Source organism: Tetrahymena thermophila (assembly GCF_000189635.1).
Source record: "Tetrahymena thermophila SB210 genomic scaffold scf_8254666, whole genome shotgun sequence".
Classification (NCBI taxonomy): domain Eukaryota; phylum Ciliophora; class Oligohymenophorea; order Hymenostomatida; family Tetrahymenidae; genus Tetrahymena; species Tetrahymena thermophila.
Window position 1 is genome coordinate 283,186 of NW_002476433.1, and position 20,145 is coordinate 303,330.

The following is a 20,145-nucleotide window of genomic DNA, read 5'->3' on the forward strand; positions in this document are numbered from 1 at the left end:
AAATTTAAATTATATTTAACTGATTGCTTAATACAAAATTACTTAATCAAATTTATATTTTTATTAATAAATATAGTAAAGCCATTACAAAATATGAATAAAGTAAAGTTTAATGTTGCAATACTTAAATTAATTAATTTTTAATTTATTTTTGATTGAATATTTTTCTAATGTTACTTTATTAAAAATTTTCATTTTTATTTTTAAGTGTAATATATTTTTTATAATAAAGTAAATTAATTAATATCAGAAATTCATCTCTTTTATGCTTTCTTTTATTTTTTTCACAACAATTAATTATACTACAGAAATTAATTAATTTCCCCTGAATCCTGATTGTATTTTTGCTGACTACCCTACTTCAGAAAATTTATTTAGCTAAATTTTAACGTTTCAGATAAATATTTTAAAGGGTGGGTGACTTAAAAAAAATATGTATTCTTATTTTTCATTAAATTTACCTTTAACAAAAAATAAATCTTAATAGGTAAGATTTGGGTAATGGGATTTATTTATTAAATTGTACGATAAATATTTTGAATTTCTAGTTCACGAAATAGGAAAAATTCAAAGTAGTAACTTTGTTTTCTTTTGATCAAGATCAGATACACGATTTAAGCTCAATTATGACAATAAAAAAAGAATAAGTATTAGGTATCAAATAGTCATGGCATAAGACTCAAGATATTCTAAAAAAAAATTAATTAAAAAGCTTTTAAAGTTATTATAATAAATATCATATAATTAAAAAGAATACTCAATTTACATAGATAAGTATATAAATTATATTTTAGTAGAATATTCCATTAATAATTGGATCTGATATGTATAAAGTCTAGTCTTTTATAACTCCAGATTATTAATTAATAATATAAAATGGATGCAAATGAAAATTAATTTTTTTGTGTTCATACTCAAAATTTATTTTCTGTAATCTAAAATAAAAAACTTTTTTTTTTGTTTTTGGAAATAAATTTCATTTATTGTAAAATAAGATAAATTAGAGAATTTTGCGAATTATATCCAAAAAAATGAGATTGAATAAAAAAAAGAAAAGAAATATAGTAATATTTTAAAAAATGATTTAATTCCCCAAACTTTTATAATTAATGTTAAAACAAGTATTACAGATATATCCTTGATTAATGTATTACTTTCAAAGCCCTGTACTCTCTCTACTAAGACCAAAAGACTATAAGTAAAATTAATTAATTAAATCTAGTAAAACTTCCGCTAGAACTAAATTAATTACAAAAAATATAATTACATTTATTTGTATTTGGTTGGCTTATATCTATCTTTTGTAAACCTTTTAAATTTACTTAATAAATAATTTGATTTATGATTAAGACAATCTTAAATAAATCAATAGTTTCTAATTGATAAATAAGAATCAAAAATAATAGTTATTTGATCTAAGTAAACAATAATTATAATAATGCATCTAATAAAAAAAATAATTATCTTTGTTTGCTGCTTGAAGCTTGGATTTTATTAGTTAGAGAACTCATTTTTCATAAATTAGTTTCAGAATATAGCTTTAAGTCCATCTGAAATATAAGATAATATTTATTATTCTCAGATTTTTAACAAATTTAGCTCAAGCAATTAATTTTCATCTATCTATTCACTCATTCAACCAAATGATGTTTTTTATGAGCTTATCATAGACTCCTAGCATACATATTTTGCTTATCTATTAGTGAAGGATAATAATGACAAAATTTAACTCTTTAAGTTTAAAAGCTTCATGTAGTACTATTACTTAAATCATACAAGCTCCAATTTTAAAGAGAAACTTGTATTTGAAAGAATAAAAGATAATAAATATTTAAGTATAACAGACGATGTCTAAGAAGAATCATTTTAGCTAAAATAGATAAAAATAAACCATAAAAATTATTGCCCCTTTTAGTGCTTCAATAATGGCTCATGTGGAAACAACAATATATGCAAATGCAAGAATGAATACCAAGCTGAATTTTTTTGCTATTTTCAACTTAAGAATAAATTTATAAAAATGAATGAAATTCTCTTTATTTCTGACTAACAAAATAAAAATTTAGAGGAAGATTTTTAGAATTTAAAATAATTTATTCATCCTAAAAAAGAGACCATATATTAGCTGCTACTATTAAACTCTGAAAATATAGATAATAATGAATTAGTGAACATCAATTTAGAGCAATCATAATTTTTCATTCAATTTCATTATAAGAAAAAGTAAAATTATAATAATAATAAAAGCATTATAGTCTTTAATGAAAATTATTTTGAACAAACATTTCTTACTGAGGAAGATATGGGTAATGGGATTTATTAATCAAATTATAAAGCAAATATTAGGAATATCATGTTGAAAAAATAAGAAAAACTCATATTACCGTAAGTTCTCGTTTAAAAAATCCGAACGAAATCCGAGAAATGATAGATTTTTGAAATTGAAATTCACTTCTCGGATTTCGGATTTGGCATCATCCGAGGAACGAGGAAACGGGATATTACGGTAGTAGCTATTTTTTCTTTTGATCAAGATATCATCAATTTAAAAGTAGCTCTGAAAATTTAATAAGATGAAGTTTTAAACACCAAATAATCATGGCATAATTTTTTACTCTTCTTTTTTAGTTTTTTGCTTATTATTTATAAATTTATTAAATACTGTCAAGAAAAATTTTAATAAAATTTAAACAATAATTTACAATAAAACTAATCTATATAGTCAGGAAATCGTTAATAAATAAAGGCATTATAAGAAGAGGCTTTAGATATTCTAATATAAAATTAATTTTAAAGCTGTAAAGCTATTGAAATGGTAGAGACTTAACAAAATTAATAAGAGTGCTCAATTTGCCTAGAGTAATACTAGACATAAGATGAAGTTTATAAATTATAATGCGGTCATATTTTCCATAAAAACTGCATAAATCTCTGGTTAAAAAAGAAAAATTATTGCCCAATAGACAGAATAAAAATATTGGATCGTAATTAAATAGTTGCTTGAAGTTGAATTTATTCACTTTAAAAAATAAATTTATATAAATAAAAAGCTTTAATTAAATCTATTTTAATCAAGCGTGAAATATTTTTGTACTACTAACAAAAAATATTTATACATTCTCAAAATTTTCGCTAGTCTAAAATAAAATGGTTATATTTATAAGATTTGTTGCATATTTTCTAAAAAAATTGTTTATGCACAAGAAATTTCCATTTATTTTTTAAATATGTAATTTAGTAATTTTATAGATAAATTCAAGGGTTTTGTAAATAAAATTAAAAGAGATAATTGAATTAATTGTTAAATTTAGAAAAGAAACTTATAATTAGATATTTAACTAAATGTAAACAATAAATAAAAAATTAGATTACTTCATTAAATCTTTGACTAAATATTTATTATTATTTTTGTTTATTCAGGTTCGAAACCTATTTAGATACCTTTTTTTATGATTCTAAATTTTCTTTAAATTTATAAGAGATAATATTTATTATTCTACTAAATAGATATTTCCTAAAAGAAAAATAATTATTCAAGAAAGAATAGCAATCATTTTATTTATATTTAATAAGGATAAATTAAATTTGATTTCTATATATTTTTAACACTTATTTAGTAAAGAAAATGATAAAAAATATTGGCAGAATTTAATAATGAATTTGTATAAAGATAGATATGTACATTTATAAAGTTATGAATAATATATAGAAAACTATAACAAATTATTGATTGATTAATTAATTAATTAAATTTTTGATAAGTAGAACCTTTATTAGTTCTAAATTATGTTTGTTTTTAATTATTAGTTAATAAAATAAAAGATATTGAAATTTTAATTAAAAGGAAGGTAGGTAGGTAGGGAGGTAGGTGTTCAAATAAATAAATAAATGATAATCAATGATCTAGTTTGTTTTTTCTTTCACATAATTATACCAACGCTGCCTAATACTATGAGAGCAGCTCCAGCTATACTAGTGAAACTAACGCTGTTTTTTAAAACAAAGATATCTAATAGGAACGAGAGCACTACTTAAAAGTACTACATGGGAGATATTATTGAAGCTTTTTCTAAAGTGTAAGCTTTGGATATTAATAATTAACCAATAAATCCAAAAAATGATAGTAGAACATTTAGGTATAAAAATCTAAAGGTAAAAATAAATGGTCTTTCGGCATCATTAAGTATTAAAATAGCTGTAAAAAATGCACTGATAAAGTAGTTATATTGCATGTGCATAGCTCCATTGCATTTTAGTTGATGGGAAAGCTTTCTGACAACAATCGATACTAGAGAAACAAATAGACTACCAACGAGACCAAATATAGTTCCTAATAATTAATTTTAAGCTTCGCTATGAGAATTTGAAGATTCTCCAAAAATAGATGCTGGTCTGCTAACTAGCACAATGCCAATAAACGAGATAAGGCAGAATCCTAGAGCCTTTTTGGAAAGATGTTCACCCAAAAAAAAGAAAGCTAAGAAATTAGTCCAAATAGGATTAGTGTTGACCATAACTACTCCATCAGATACGCTCATAAGAGTTAAGCAAGTGAAAACGCAAGTCATTGCCAAGCCTCCTAATATTCCTCTAATCGATAGGAGCCTGAAAGTAGAGGGTTTTTCTGCATATGTTGGTATTTTATTGATATGGCAAAATGCAGCATTAAAGACAAAGCCCGTTATCATTCTCATATTAACAATTTACAAAGAAGAATATTCTCCTTTAAGCATAGATACACAGCAAAACATTGCTGTAAAAAAGAATTAGCTGACTATTGCATAAATTATAGCCATTCTTTTTTAGTTCTATTCCTCATAAAACTAAAGAGTTTAACTGCACCTTAAAAATAGTTTTTCCATTTTAATTTAGCTATATATTGAGAGTAACTACCTTATTTAAATAAAAATTTTGTATCTTTACAAGCAAATTTAAATATTAAATATTTGAGTTTTTATTTGGTTTTTATTAGAGTTTCGATTTAATTATTTTTGTTTAGATTTATATTTTATTTTGGAATCTATGTGATAACTTTTATTCAACCTGCTTAACAAATTAATCCATACGAAAGATATAGATAAATTAAAAAGAAATTTCCTAATACTTTTTTTGATATACTAATTTTTTATTTAATTGATTGTGTTTATGAGGTACAAATTAATTAATATTTGGTTATTGATTTAAATTAAGTAAGGAATAATTCTAGAAAAAATCTAAACAACCAATAAAATATATAGTTAGGTATTTTAAACATAGTTTTAATAATTATGATAGAATTTTCAACTTTAAGAATTAAAATTATATTTAGTTTTGCTCATTTGACTCTAAAAATTTTCATTCAATTTTTATAAATAAAAATTAGAGATAAATTACCTGAATCAGCTAAGCTATATTAAAACTACATTCTGAAAGCAATACAAAAGTGCTCTGCAAAAAATAATTTAAGGATAATACTAAATATTAGAAAATACAAATTAATAAATCAAGAATTTTGCTTAAAAATAAACAACTGTTGTATTATAAGTAAACCTTTCATCTTTTCAACAATTTTAAGAATAATAGATAAAATTTTCAACCAACCAATTTGTGTAATCATATTGTCTTTTTTATAAAAATAATTATTATTAAAATAGAAAAATCAATAGACAGCTCTAGAATAGAAAAATAAATTGATTAAATTTTATGAAAATTTCATATGACAATATCTAGAAAGTACAGCGTCAATTAATTCAGTAAAGCTCTAATTATTGCATATTTACTTAGTAACTATTTGCATTTTTTACCAATCTATTAGATTTATTTTTATTGATAAGATGATGGACTTTCTAACCAAAAAGAATAAATGTTATTTAATTATTCATAATAATTTTTTAATATTATTTATGATCTAATATTTTTCTCTCAACCTTATCTAAAAAATTAATATTAAATATTTTATTTTTTATTAAATTCTTGTAATTAATTGTATGGTCTGTCTATAAATAATGAATGAATAATTGAATGATTGATTGATATTTTAAATAATTTTGTATAAAAAATATTTAACAAAAAAATTTTAAAAATTCATAAAAAAATTATTTTAATTAATTTAATTATATTAAATTTATTTAAAGATTCTAATAAGAATGTTGTCCGTCTTAAGATTTTAGAAATTGTTAATTAAAGGATTATTTTTAGCACAAACAGTAATAGCTTGATAGAGATTATGAATTCCACGGTCTTTTTGTGTACACCTCTGGGGGGGAAAATTTAAAAAAAATTAAATTATGAAATATTTCTAAAAAAATTAAATATGGATCTAAATTTTAAAAAATATTCCTAATTTCCTATTTTACCCTCCCAGGGTGTACACAAAAATACCCCGGAATTCATAATCTCTCTTGATTGATAAAATGTAACCTATTTACGAAAAAATGAGATCTTATCAATTTAAAATATGAAATGAGTAACTAAATTAATAAGTTTAGTGAATTAAAAACAATCTAAATGGAAGTATTTAGATCAGGAGATATCCAAAAGAAATATCCCAAATTTATTTAACAAGGCTAAGTAATAAATAAGAATTAATTAAATGAATAATTTTTACAAGTCATTTTGATTATTTATCTGATATGATAAATATATTAATTAAACAAATAGATTACGGATAAAGATATACTTAATTAATGAACTACTTTTAGATTTGATAATTAGATATATTTTATAGATTATTTAGAATTATATTTATCAAGTCTATTATAAAATTAGAAAATAAATTAAACTATCTAAATATTTTATAAATTTTATTAGCATTTTGTAATTTATTTTATTTTTTTTAAGAGATGGATAAATGATCAGTTTTCAATAAAAATACATAATTTTTTACTTATTTGATAAAAAATGTTTAAAACCAAAAATATCTAAGAAATACTTTATTAGAAAATAATAATAACATAATTTCAAAAATATGTTTTTTCTCTAAATTAAAATACATTGTAAATTTTTAATAGTTTTACATTAAATTAACCGAATTAAAAGGAAATGAATTACCTTTATAAAATATTTATATTTAAAATAGTCTAAATAATTGATGTCTTAAATATATGATTATTCTTTATTAAAATGAACTTGATTTGATATTTTTCTTTGTTTTTAATTTTTATTTTTTTATTTCTTATTTCATATTTTTTGTATTTTATTTAATATTTCATTTATTTATTTATTTATTTATTTATTTATTTATTTTATTTTATTTATTTTTACTTTTTTATATTTAATTTATATTTGTTTAATTCTTTTATAATTTTATTCTTTTTCTTTTTTTAAGGCGAGAGGATGTTAAAGCTGAATCTGTTTGTGCATAAGCAAATGTGTGTGTGTGAGAGAGCTTCTTTTTGGGTTTTCTAGCTAGCTTTTAAAAAATACTTTTTATATATTTGGTGAATTTGGAAATAAGAATTTCTGCGCTTATCATCTTATTTTTATTTTTGAAAAATCCATAGCAGATTAGAAGAATCTAATTAGCTAATATCTTTAATTATTTTGGAATAATCCTCAATTATCTTTAATGTATCAAAAACTTCGGGCTATGAAAATCATGTTGATCCCAATTAATATCGTGGTTTTAAAAATTTGTAATAGATTATGAGGATTTTTTATTTTTTGTTAATTTTTAAGATGATAAACATGTTGAGAAATTAGTTTTTTTTATTTGAGTCTCTTTTTTTTATATTTTTCGTATTTGTATTTAATTAAATAATTATAAGCAATTTTATTTAAATTTTTTACAAAATCAATAAATAAATCAAGTATCTTTTTAATCAAATTTTCAAACACAAAAAAAATTAATTCCCCAAATAAAAAAACACTTTGCCTTAATTGTCTTAATTAGCAAAAATAAAGAAATCAAAATAAATCTTGTTTATTTTGTATTATTTTGATTAAAAGATAATTGATATGCCTAAAGTAATTACTTTTTTAATATTTCCTTTAATATTAATCAAAAATTAAATTAATTAGAATGAATAATTTTCATTTTAACATCTTTGAACAACTTAGACCAGAAGATTATTTTTTTAAAATTATCATTTTTGAATTACTCTTATTAGATATATTAAAGTTAAATTAAAAATAAGTTTTGGTTGATAACATATAAATAAAATATCTTTTAATAATTTTTATCCTATTATAAAAATACATTTTCAAATTTTTCTAGTTTTTTTTTGTAAATTATTAATTTTTTTCTTTTTAAAATTTATACTAGAATAAAAAATTTACTTTTAAGTATTCTCTGAAATTTATTTTTAATAAAATTTACAAAAAATAAATTTTAAATTTATTCAATAAAAATATAATTTGTTCATTTTAAATCAATACAACCAACTTATTTATTAAAAATATTGAGAAATATTTTTTAAGAATAGAAAAATTAGTTTAAAAGTTCAATTTTACAGTGCTTATCAATAAATTAATTGAATTTTTTAAAAATTATATTTCAATTTTCAAATTAGCTTTTTTAGTGGGAAATTTGGATTTGAAAAAAAGGGAAAATCTTTGATTAAATTCAAAATTTTGAAAGATATCTTTTTTATAATTAATTAAAGTTGGAAACTGTTGGTAATTAAATTAGGGACCGTAAAACATAAGAAGAATTTGTTGTGGAATGGTTAAGTTTTTAAAGCCCCTATGACATTCTATAGATGCTCTTTATGAGGGAATATTCAAGTTTTTAATAAACCAAAAAAGGAGTACACTTCTGTGATATTTTTACTAGCAACAAATTTAGTATCATAGATTAAAACTCCTTTTTACGAGTCAAGTTTTTAAATTACAAAAGAATATTTCTGACTAAAGAAAAATGGAACTAATTTCCAGCATCATAAAATATAGATGACACGGTAAGATGAATGAAATGCCTCCTGTATATGACTGATTTGCAATACTAATTTTTAATACCGGCTTAACGCATGAGAGTGAAATAAATCGACAGCCCCACGAGTTTTTTAAAACAAAAAAAAACAAGTATTGCAAAATCATATTATACTAGTGCAAAGTACATTCAGCTCACGCATATTCCACGATTGAGCAAAATTTTTCATGTTTCTAGACCCACTCTTTTTCCCTATATATAAATATTGTTTAATTAAAAGGTATACCGCCTTAGTGAGACTCACACTGCAGAAGAGCACAAAAAAAAGAAAGAAAAAAACAAATAACATCAAATAAAAATAAAAATTAAGAAATAAAAAATTAAAAAACTTAACAGAAAACAAATCCATAAAATAAATAAACTAATGAGCAAAAAAAACACAAACAATCAATTAAAATTAACATATAAAATACATAAATACAAATAATTAAATAAACTAAAAGAATAAAGCAAAATAAAATAATTAATAAACGAAATTCATAAATGATTTAATGATATATACATAATTAATTAATTTACTTTGATTTTGAAAGCCATTTTTTAAGATTTCATTTTGATTTCTTTTTTAATTCTGTTTAATTTCATTCATTTTACACTTAATTAAATAAAAGAAGATTTTCTTTTGTTTCATTATTTAAAAATTTTTTCAAATTTAAAAGAAAAGAAATAATAACAAAGAAAGTTAAAATATTGATTATAAAAAATAATTAATGAAAAATATTCAAAATTAAATTATTTTTATCTGATAAATTTATTAAATATCATTTTATTTTTATACTTATAGTCTACTGTGTTAATTAGTTAATATATTAAGTATTACATGCCTAATACATTTTTCAAAAAACTCATATTTTGCTCTATTAAAGTTTAAGATTAGGTACGCTAGCCAAAAATGAACTTATAAATTACTACACAGCATACTAATAGCTAATATCAAATAATATATAAATAAGTATTATGGAAATTTGAAGCATAGATTATAATTAAATAACATCTTATATTAGTATAATCATAAATTATGTTATATTACTCAAGAATATTAAAATCCTTTTTATATGTTTTATGATTCTATTAAAAAAAAAAATCCTATTTGTAAATGTTTTTTCTACATAATAAACAATGTTTTATCTCAATTTTTTTATGGATAGCATATTTGCTCCAGCAGCTACATCATAAATTAAGCAAACAAACAAACAGAAAGCAATATTAAAATTTATTTTGATAAATTATAAAAACAATTTGATATAAATTAATATAGGTTTAAATATAAATTTCAATAAATATTTAAATCCATCTCATATGTCATGATAAAATCTACTTCTTTCTTTTTATCCTTAATAACTAATTTTAAAAATTATATATTGTTTGCTTTATTTCTCTTTAGTTTTTAAAAATATAACTAAGGTTAAAAACTTCCATAAAAGTTGATTAAAACAAAACCTCTTTCAGGTGAAAGATTTATTGAAATTAGGGAAAGAAAGAAATAAATAAATAGATTGAAAAGTTATTTAAATTAACATTCGTTTTTAAATATATTTCTAAAAAATATAATAATTAAAAAATTGTAAATAATTTTGATAATCAAAAATAAAAGGCTAGGTGTAAAAAAATTGTATTGAAAAAAAAAGCATAACATTTAATTACTATGATAGTATATAATTTGAATAAGGTTACATTTAAATTAAATTAATTTAAATTTGAAAAATATTTATTTCTAATTTAAAGATTAATGAAATTGATCGCTCTCAATTAAAATCAATAGGATTTGAGTTAAAGTAAGTTATTAATTTAATCTTGAATTTAAATATGTAGTATTTATTAATGCTGAAGATTCAAGGGAATTGGAGATAAAGGTTGTAGTGAGATAGGAAAATGGATAGGAAGTTGTGAAGTTCTAACTGATTTAAAACTATAGCTTAAGTATTTTAAACAATAAAAATTTAATTATTTAAATAAATTAATTTTCTAATTATATTAAGAGATAATTAGATAGAAGCTGAGGGATTTAATAATTTGATTTAAGGTATTAAATAGGCTAATAATATAAATAATCTTTAGCTTCTACTTGCGTAAAATTTTGAATCAAATAATCTCTTTTTAAACTAAAACCTTTATTTTAGTGAAAACTATGCTAAAATTAAAGGAACTTAATATTTATTTTAAGGGCTTACTGAATGCAAAAACTTGACAAGTTTAAATTTAGATCTTGAGTATTTTCTTAATTAATATTTAAATTTTTATTATCAACAATAGAATAAATAATTTATTAATTTTTATATTAATTTTCTTTATTCATTTTAGAACAAATAGTATCAAAAAAAACGGATTATAGGTCATCTATCAATTTTTACCTTAAATCCCAAACCTAAAGCATCTTTAGATTAACTTAGAGTAATTTTTTATTTTATTTTTTAATCTTATTTGATCAACGAATATTTATTTACAAGTAATAATGATATGGATTCTGCTTCTGCTTTAAGTTTATTTGATGCTATTAAAAATTGTAAGAATATGAGCAGTTTACACATAAATATAAGGTAAAATATATTAAAATTGTATTTTTGTTAATATAAAAGTTTTATATTTAGTGAAGCAGCTTTTTCTAATCAAAAATATTAACCTTTGTGTTTAAAAATCAAAGAATGTTAGAGAATTAACACACTTATGCTTAAAACAAAGTAAAAATATTCATAAAAATTATATATATCTTAAACTAATTAAATGAATAATTAGCGTTCAATATTTTATGGGAAAATCTAAATGCAACAAGAGCTTATTTAAAATGAAAAGATTGGTAAAATGTCAATTTTACTATTGAAAACCGAATAATTTAAAAATAATATGTTACTGCTGATATATCAAATTTTTTTTTCTAAGTTATTTATATTTTAATTTTTTATTTTTGTAACTTACAAATTTATTTCTAATTAAAAAATAATTTAATTTTTTAGAATAAAATAAATCTAAAATTAAATTTGCTTCAAATTTTTATTGATTTATTTATTAAATAATAAATTTTATGTTGGATTTAAATATTTTAAAATTGATTAAAGATTGTTAAATTTATTTCATCAAACCTTAATAAATAATATATTTCTACATTCTAAAAATTATTCTTTCATAAAATATTTTTTTGTAGTAATTATTGGATTTAGTGCAAATTTAACAAAAGTAAATTAGGTTAATGATTATCATGTTTTTCTTTAAAAGATTTATTAAAATTTCTGAAGAAAGACTCATTTTTCCGAAAATCCAAATATTCAATTAGATTTTCTTTACTGTGATCAGATATTTTTAAACAGACTAATGTTTTTATATAATTTATTAGACTAGGAAATTAAAAAATAAACCTTCTTATAATAAATTTTGATCACTGAATTCATTTTAAAACATTTATATTTATATTAAGTTAAATTAATTAATATAATAATGTAATACAAAATAAAATAATATTTAAGCAAAAGTAAAGTAGTGTTGAAGAATTTGATTTTCATTTATGTATAATTAATATATAAAATAAAGTCATAAAAAATAAAAAAGTTATTAAGTAACTTCAATTAATTAGAAAGTAAAAGTAAAATAATTAGTAAGTGATGGATGAATTCGATTTTCAAGGTAAGTATAACTATTTGTAAAAATTTTTTTAATTGATTAGATATTTATATAAATTTATTTTTACATACAAAAAATAGAATTTATTTTCATATATTTTTCCTATTTTATTTAATTTAGAATAAAGGCCAAAATAGGTTTATTTCATTAAAATTTTTATATAATTAAAATTCAGAATGAATCTCTTTAGATATTTCCTTAACTAAATTGAAATTCAAAGTAGTTTGTTTTATTAATTATTTTTTTAACAATAATGGATGCAAGAAATTTTATTTTTTATTCTTAAATTTGTTATTTGAAGTCATTCTTTATTTAATTTAAAATCATCATTGGAAGTTTGGTGAACTATTGATCATATTATTGTATTCAAAATCTAAAAATTTAATTTAAAATCATCATTGGAAGTTTGGTGAACTATTGATCATATTATTGTATTCAAAATCTAAAAATTTCTAATATTCTTCATAAAATATTTAAGGATTTACAGGTTTTTCAATGAATGCATTTGCTCCTTTTTTTAAATATAAAATCGGTTAGATAAAAGTTAATGGAATTACTTAATAAAAAATTTAGAGAATTTGTAAAAATAATATTGAAAAAATAAATAAATTTATTTGTTTGATTAATTGTTTACCTGCAATTATAATTTTGTTTTTTTCTTAAGCTGAAGATGCTGTTACAAATATTATATATGGAGGATGCTCCTATAAGAATTCTAATTATCTTATCATGACAGTAGCTTATAAGCCATCAAGGACAGGCATTTACCAATCCATTAAAATTAAATCGTATGTAAATCCATATTATAAATGTAAATCTTATATTTTTTAAATAGCTATTTAACCATTTTCTGCTTTGTCAATAAGCTCAATTCCATGGACGTTTTTTAATAATGATTCGAGAACACATTAATTGAAAAAATTATCATCTACAATTAAAATTCTTTTATTAGGAATTTACATAAAATGCTCTTTTAAATTATTGGTATTATGATCAAACTCAGGTATAACGTATTACTCTTATTCGATAGATATATATTCAGCATGGGAATCTCCTAGATTTGTTATATTATTTTTAGTGTTATTGCTTACACTGTTACGAAAGTTATTGCAATTTTGTATATTAATTGAGTTACTATCACAAATCTAAGAGCATTCCTGCTACTTAAAATCATTTAACCCATTAATTTAATTGCCTTATAACTCATTTGATGGCTCTGGAGAAAATACTAGATTTTCTCTATTCATGACTTCTTAGAAGCCACTTAATGGATTATTTTGATTTGGTTTGTCTAACTTACTTTAAGGAGTTTCCTCATAATTGATGGAGTCTATTTATGAGGATTAGTTATCTATATGTTATCTTATTTACTAGAAGAGTTACTTCTGGTTATTTTCTTAAAATAATTATAAAATTCCTGAAGAATGAAATTCATTGAAGTCATGGGAAATTTGGTGCTTTTGATTATTGCTATTATTACTGCCTAAGTTTTTGTTAAAATCAAGATTATAAGTGTTTATTGATCTTTCACTTGGAGCCTAAATAAGATTCTAACTTATTGTGAGGATATTTTTATTATTAAATTTTAAGTTGTTAGAAAAGTTATTTTGTGTGGGTTTTTCTTCATTCAAAACGATGCTACAAACATGTTCTCGATTAGTATTAGGAATATCATCAATAATTTATAAAGGAGAATCATTCTGATTAATTTTATTTTAAACCAAAATGTTATCTTTTTAAGATTATTCATCGTTTTTTATATTTTTAACTTATAAATTATTTTGTATGAAAATCCTTTTAGGCAATTAGTCAAAGCTCTGAATAGAATTGCGGAGGTTAGCTTTTTTATGCTTTTTAAATGTCGGAGATTATAGAAACAATGATTTATTGGCATTAAATGGCTAGGAATTTTAACCAGCTAAGCTATGACTGCTTTCTTTTATTTTATTATATAATAAATTAATCCCAGACACTTGCATATTATTTTTTTATTATTATATATCGCGCGCAGATTAAGCATCAGAAAAATAATTTTCGTTTTTAATTTTACTATTTAGTTCAAATTGATTTTTTATATAAATTTGAAAACTAAATGTAGATCCTTTACCAAGTTAGCTTTCTACTTCTATATTCTCCGATGGCCCTAAAAATCCTATTATATTTCTACAAATTACAAGTCCTAATCCAACACCTATTATTTAAAAAAATATATTATTAGATTCAAAACTTATAAAATTTTCATTTCAAAAAAATAAAAAATATCATTGACGCGTCAAAGTCTAAAAAAAACAAAAATAGCAAAGAAGAAAATTAATTTTTGGATTTTATCTGAATAAATGGATTTTTATTATTTAATTAATTATAAATGGCATTAATTAATATTTCATTCATGAATAAAGAGTGTAAATATTTGCCTGTTTTTAAAAAAATAATTCATGGATTTGAAAAAATGAGTAGATATGCAAAATAGATTCAAATGTTACTCCCTTTTTTATGAAATAAATAACAAAAAAAGAAGTGTATCATAATTTTTTAAAATTCGTAATATTATTTAGTGGCAATTATTTAAGAATCTAATTTATTAAATTTCATGCTTGTTTGGATGCATGATAAAAGTGATATCATTGAAATTTTTTTTAATTTAATTTTTCTCTTTCTTGTAATTATTAAAATGTAAAATAAATACAATCTATTAGATTCAGATTACAGCTGGTACAATTTACTCTATTTAGGCACAGCTCAAAAACTCTGGTAATAATTTTAACAATTTTTTTCATTGAAAATATGTATTTGGAATTTCATTAAATTTAATATAATTTCTTGAAAAAATAGGATTTATTTACGAGATCAAAATACATTAATCTATGCTTTGATAAAAACTGAAAAATAATGTATTTTTTATTTTTGGTTTAAGCTGCTAAAATGTTTGAAAATTGGGATAATTAAAGAAATATTGTATTTTTATCAAATAAGGCAAAATAAAATATCGTCCTAATTTATTAGGAAAATTTAATGATCACTTCAGTACTAATGTCTGATATTTTTGATTAAAATTGATAAGAAGTGAATCTTAAGATAATCATAGAAATAAGTATTAAATCTTATGGTGATTGTTGGAGGCAATACATTTATTTGGAAAATTTTAATTTATCTAAGATTAATCAATATAAATAAGCAGTGGGAATAAATTATATTTTGGTAAAATAGAAGGTTGTTTGTAAAATTATTAAAAAGAGAAAGGACTCTTTCCATCAATAATTAATTATTCATTCTTTCTTTAGATTGATGTAATCTTAAAATTTACCATGAATATCGCTGTCTGTGTTTTCGTATAGCTAGAAAAGTTTATGCTTAGTGTTTTCATCCATTCCTTCCCCAGAGTCTTTCACAGAAACAACAAGAACATCCTAATTTACTTCACTTTTTTGAATAACTACCTTGCAATATCCCTTAGGAGTATATTTAAGTGAGTTACAAATCATATTTATGAGCACTTACTTAATGCGCTTTTAATCATTATAAATGGATATAGAACTTTGATCTTAGAATTGAGAAAAATCAAGTTAAAATTAGAGCTTCTTCTACTCAAATGTCTTTTGAAATACCTCTTTAATCTCAAGGAGCAACTATCTTAGATCGAAGTAATCAGAATTTAATCTAAAATTATTAATTTTGATGGCCGAATAATCTAAAATATCATCAATAACACTTGTAAGGATTTTTGTACTAAAAAGTATCTAATTTAAATTCTCTATGTGTCTTATTACTTACTACTTTTTTTCTTTGTAATTGTGTTTTACACTGCTATTGTTATTGCTATTAAAATTCTAATAATTGTTAATCATCAAACTATTTTAGCCAAACAATTCTGATACTCCACTTTTATATGGAGGAACTAAATGCTGTATTCCATTTACTGGAGGTATATTTTAGCTCGAACCATAACTTATCAGTTGATGTTCTTGAGGACTTAATTATATTAAAGCTAGTGATTGATGAATGTTATTAATATTTTGATTGTTCTATTTTAATAATTTTAGATGGAGCGATTTCTGTTTTGTTTTGAAATATTGTATCATATCCTCTAAAATAATTGTCATTCCATTTAAAGGTGTTTTTAAATCATGAGAGACCGTTTTGAGTAGCGAATACTTAAATGTTTCAACTTCTTATAATTTATCTTCAAGTATTTTTTCGCTATGAGAGTTCTTATTAATAAGCAGGAATACAACATTGTCTCCTTACCATACTCCATCTACAAATTAAACATAAATTCTCTTTTTCATATCACTTCTATCATCTATTTAATAGCAATTAACCGTTTCTCTACAGTCTTCATTTTCTTCATCAATATCTTGATTATTTTTTTATGTATGTTTTTGAGGAAAGCAAAGTCTTTGTTTAACATAATCAAAAATAGTTTAAATACTATTTCTATTTTTTTCTTCTAATTTATATGTTTCGTCTAGCGCTACTATGGAAGGATTCTTTTATATTTATTGATTTTATTTTTCTAAATCATTTGTTTAAATTTATTCTGTCTATGCAAGAATATGTCTATTAGTTGTAGGGTTAGAAAACTCATCATTTTATCCATCATTACTTGTTTATGGTGGGTTTATATTGATAAATTTACTCTTTACAATATTGTTATTAGCACTTGAAAAATTAAATGAACTGCTTTTGTTATTTATATTTAATAATTATTTATTTTAAGTCAGGATATGTTAAAAGGAGTATAATGGTCTATTCGAGTCAGGATCTTCTGGCGATAGGATATTTTTAGAAGATAACTAAACTGTGTGGTTACTATTCTAAAATATCTTGTTATCTGTTTAGCTTAGCAACGGCTTCCTGTGTAAATTTAAGTTAGAAAATAATAAATTCTAGTGATTTTCTTCCTTCAATGGACTATTTTAATTCTAGGATGTAGTTTGATTCATATTATGATTAGAAAAGACTATCTGGTTAGTAAGATGTAATTTACTAATTTTAGGTGTGTCTTGTTGAGACTAAGAAGGAATTTTTAATATTGATGTGAACTATTTATCATCTTTGTTCAAGTTAATCGCTTGTTGCTAAGAATTTTGGATATTTGTCTGATGGTTATTTGTATAATTGTAATTTTTATTACCTTTTGGAGATTGAGCAAAAATAGGATCTTTTATGAGATTCATGCGCTTAAGTGATTTCGATATAATATGATACAATTATTGTTCATTCTAAAAAATTTCGTTCTTGCTAATCGTGCTGGTGTTTGTCATATATTTATTTATAGTTTTTTTAGTGTTTTAGCTTTACGCTTAGATATTTCTTTAGCTGTGAGAAATTCTATGTTCGGGTGAATGTGGAGAAGCATTTGAAACAGCAAAATTATCAAGAAAGAATTGATTGCAATAGGATACTTTGAAATCGTGTGAATTTAAGAGAGAAGGCATGGAAGAAGAATAGGTTGAATTAGATGATGATTGAGGCTATTTTCTTAAATTTTTAAGAAGAGTTTCTTCATGAAGAGTACCATTTTTTTAATTTTTTGTACAGTTTGTTTTAGTTTAAGAGTTTGAAGGTGGTGGAGAAGAAATTATTTAGTTGGTTTGAAATAATTATTAGGTGTTTTTATCTGTTTTTTTAAAATATTTTAGACAGCGAAAAGGATAGCATAAGATTGAGCACAAATTTTAAGAGCATTTCTTGAATATTGAGTTGTTTTGTATTTATGTTGAGGACTAATTTTCTTAAGTAGATTATTCTTATGATCTAAATAAGCTTAATACTTAACAGAATATAGAGGATTCTTTGTTTGGAGGGTTTGTCTTTTTGATGATTATCAATCCCATTGGGATGATCTATTCAATCAGATTAATTAATTCAATATATGTGGTAGCATAGAATTTTTTTTCGCGTCTGAGAATAAAGTAGAATAACAAAGGATAGAGAAACGCTATAATTTAAGTAATAGAAAAGAATTTATTGAAGAAGTAAATATATACAGAGATGTTAGAAATGTAAATTATAGCAGCTGAGATATACCAGTTGTTGTAAAACATTATGCTGCTCATTAAAATCAAAAACTAAAAGTTATAAATCTTTTGAAACCGATTGCTATTATGGCTCTCCTTATCTTCTTTAGATTTATGGTGACCATCAAAGTTTTCATCACTTGAGAACGAGTACTAGTTATATAAATATATAGCTAAAACAATTAAATAGAGAGATCTTAGTAGAAAGATTATAATTGGCCTATTAGGAACAAAGCATATCACTAGTAAAAAGAATGCCAAAATAACACTGCCTACTATTATATAAAAGAGAGAAGGATTTTCAATATACTCCTCTAAGTAGAGTAATCCTATAAAAAATAGCAAAACATACAAAATGTTGTTTTCAAAGTATTGAGACTAATTTTAGAATCTTTATTCCATTTATTAATCCTTTATCTTCAGTGTAAACCAATGCATGTAATTTAATTTATCTTTCTCTTTTTTTTTGAAGTTTTAAAGTTCATTATTGTGATCATTTTTATTTTACTGTGTTTAATTATTTTCGCAACCAGTGGCATCCATGAAGTAATAAATAACTAAATTATCCAATAAGTTCCTCTTTAAAGTAGGGATTGATTTGCTTGAAAGAGTAAGAAAAAGAAAGAATAGAAAATATAAGTAGTTGAGCCTACAGCGATATTTGAATCTTGCTCAAAATATGAATTCTGGGCTTAACCCTTGCTTAAAAATATGATTTTGCTGTATCTTATCCTTTTCAATTACTCTTGTTTACTTTCTTCTTTTGATATTCAACTAAACAAACCTTTTTAATTAATTACTTATCTTCTTTTTTTACTTGTTTTTTTCACTTTTTATCAAAAAATTTTACAAAAACTTTATAAGCTATCAAACAAAAAATTAAAGTATCATTTATGCATTTATGGATGGATGTATCTACGAATGTACGCATGATTAATATTTCTTGATTATTTTTATCAAGTAGTAGTTAATCAGTATTCTAAGTAATCGTTATTTAGATATTTTTTAATGAAGGTATAAATCAGTGATAGCAATCAAATATTTTTAATAAGGCAGGACTAAATAAATAAATAAATCAATCAATCAACTCTTTTTATCTTTTTTTCAAGTTTAAAATTTTACTAATGATATAAATATAATATGCAATCTTATAATAGCAAAACAAAGCATCATAAGAATAGTATCTGTCTTTCAACTTATTAATTAATATTTTATTTCTAAAATATTTTTGTTTGAAAAATTCATACAGTGATTAAGTAATCATAATATCATAATTATAGTTTATGAAAACTTTTTTACTTTAGATTACTGTTATATTTAAGGGTATCTAAATTATGCATTTATTTATATGGTTTTGTTTTTATCTTTAAGGACAAAAATAAAAAAAGATCCTGCATTTCAAAAATTTTTTATTAAATTTTACATAAAAATTAGGTTCGCTAACTTCAATTAATTTTTTTAATATGTTTGTTTGGTTCTTTTCCTTTTATTTACTCTTTAAAAAAAATATTTGGGGAATTAACAAAAAATTTGATATCTTGAAATTGTATATTCAATTGCTGTTAATCATATTATTTAATAATGTAAAACATTCTTTAATAATAT

The 20,145-nt window shown here is 21.6% G+C and overlaps 5 protein-coding genes across 5 annotated transcripts; 2 read left to right on the top strand and 3 right to left on the bottom strand. All coding sequences in view use genetic code 6, as the record gives it.

The window, feature by feature from the left end:
* Positions 1 to 3,920: 3,920 nt before the first annotated feature.
* TTHERM_00401850 (integral membrane protein DUF6 containing protein) lies at positions 3,921 to 4,862 on the bottom strand (the record flags this gene model as incomplete). The annotated part of the gene is made up of 1 exon (XM_001014059.1): positions 3,921 to 4,862. The coding sequence occupies one exon, from the start codon at positions 4,860 to 4,862 to the stop codon at positions 3,921 to 3,923; it is 942 nt and encodes a 313-aa protein (XP_001014059.1).
* Positions 4,863 to 8,010: 3,148 nt separating this feature from the next.
* TTHERM_000401868 (hypothetical protein) lies at positions 8,011 to 8,622 on the bottom strand (the record flags this gene model as incomplete). Its single annotated transcript, XM_012797221.1, has 1 exon — positions 8,011 to 8,622. One exon carries the CDS (start codon positions 8,620 to 8,622, stop codon positions 8,011 to 8,013), a length of 612 nt encoding a protein of 203 aa, XP_012652675.1.
* A 263-nt stretch (positions 8,623 to 8,885) lies between these two features.
* Positions 8,886 to 9,395, top strand: TTHERM_000401869 (hypothetical protein; the record flags this gene model as incomplete). Its single annotated transcript, XM_012797222.1, has 1 exon — positions 8,886 to 9,395. The coding sequence occupies one exon, from the start codon at positions 8,886 to 8,888 to the stop codon at positions 9,393 to 9,395; it is 510 nt and encodes a 169-aa protein (XP_012652676.1).
* Positions 9,396 to 10,212: 817 nt separating this feature from the next.
* TTHERM_00401870 (kinase domain protein, putative) lies at positions 10,213 to 11,726 on the top strand (the record flags this gene model as incomplete). Its single annotated transcript, XM_001014061.2, has 10 exons — positions 10,213 to 10,312; positions 10,390 to 10,577; positions 10,634 to 10,683; positions 10,739 to 10,828; positions 10,888 to 10,977; positions 11,029 to 11,118; positions 11,210 to 11,299; positions 11,356 to 11,445; positions 11,497 to 11,586; positions 11,642 to 11,726. 10 exons carry the CDS (start codon positions 10,213 to 10,215, stop codon positions 11,724 to 11,726), a joined length of 963 nt encoding a protein of 320 aa, XP_001014061.2.
* A 1,189-nt stretch (positions 11,727 to 12,915) lies between these two features.
* TTHERM_00401880 (ATPase, histidine kinase-, DNA gyrase B) lies at positions 12,916 to 19,083 on the bottom strand (the record flags this gene model as incomplete). The annotated part of the gene is made up of 3 exons (XM_001014062.2): positions 12,916 to 13,031; positions 13,155 to 14,711; positions 15,825 to 19,083. 3 exons carry the CDS (start codon positions 19,081 to 19,083, stop codon positions 12,916 to 12,918), a joined length of 4,932 nt encoding a protein of 1,643 aa, XP_001014062.2.
* Positions 19,084 to 20,145: the final 1,062 nt, after the last annotated feature.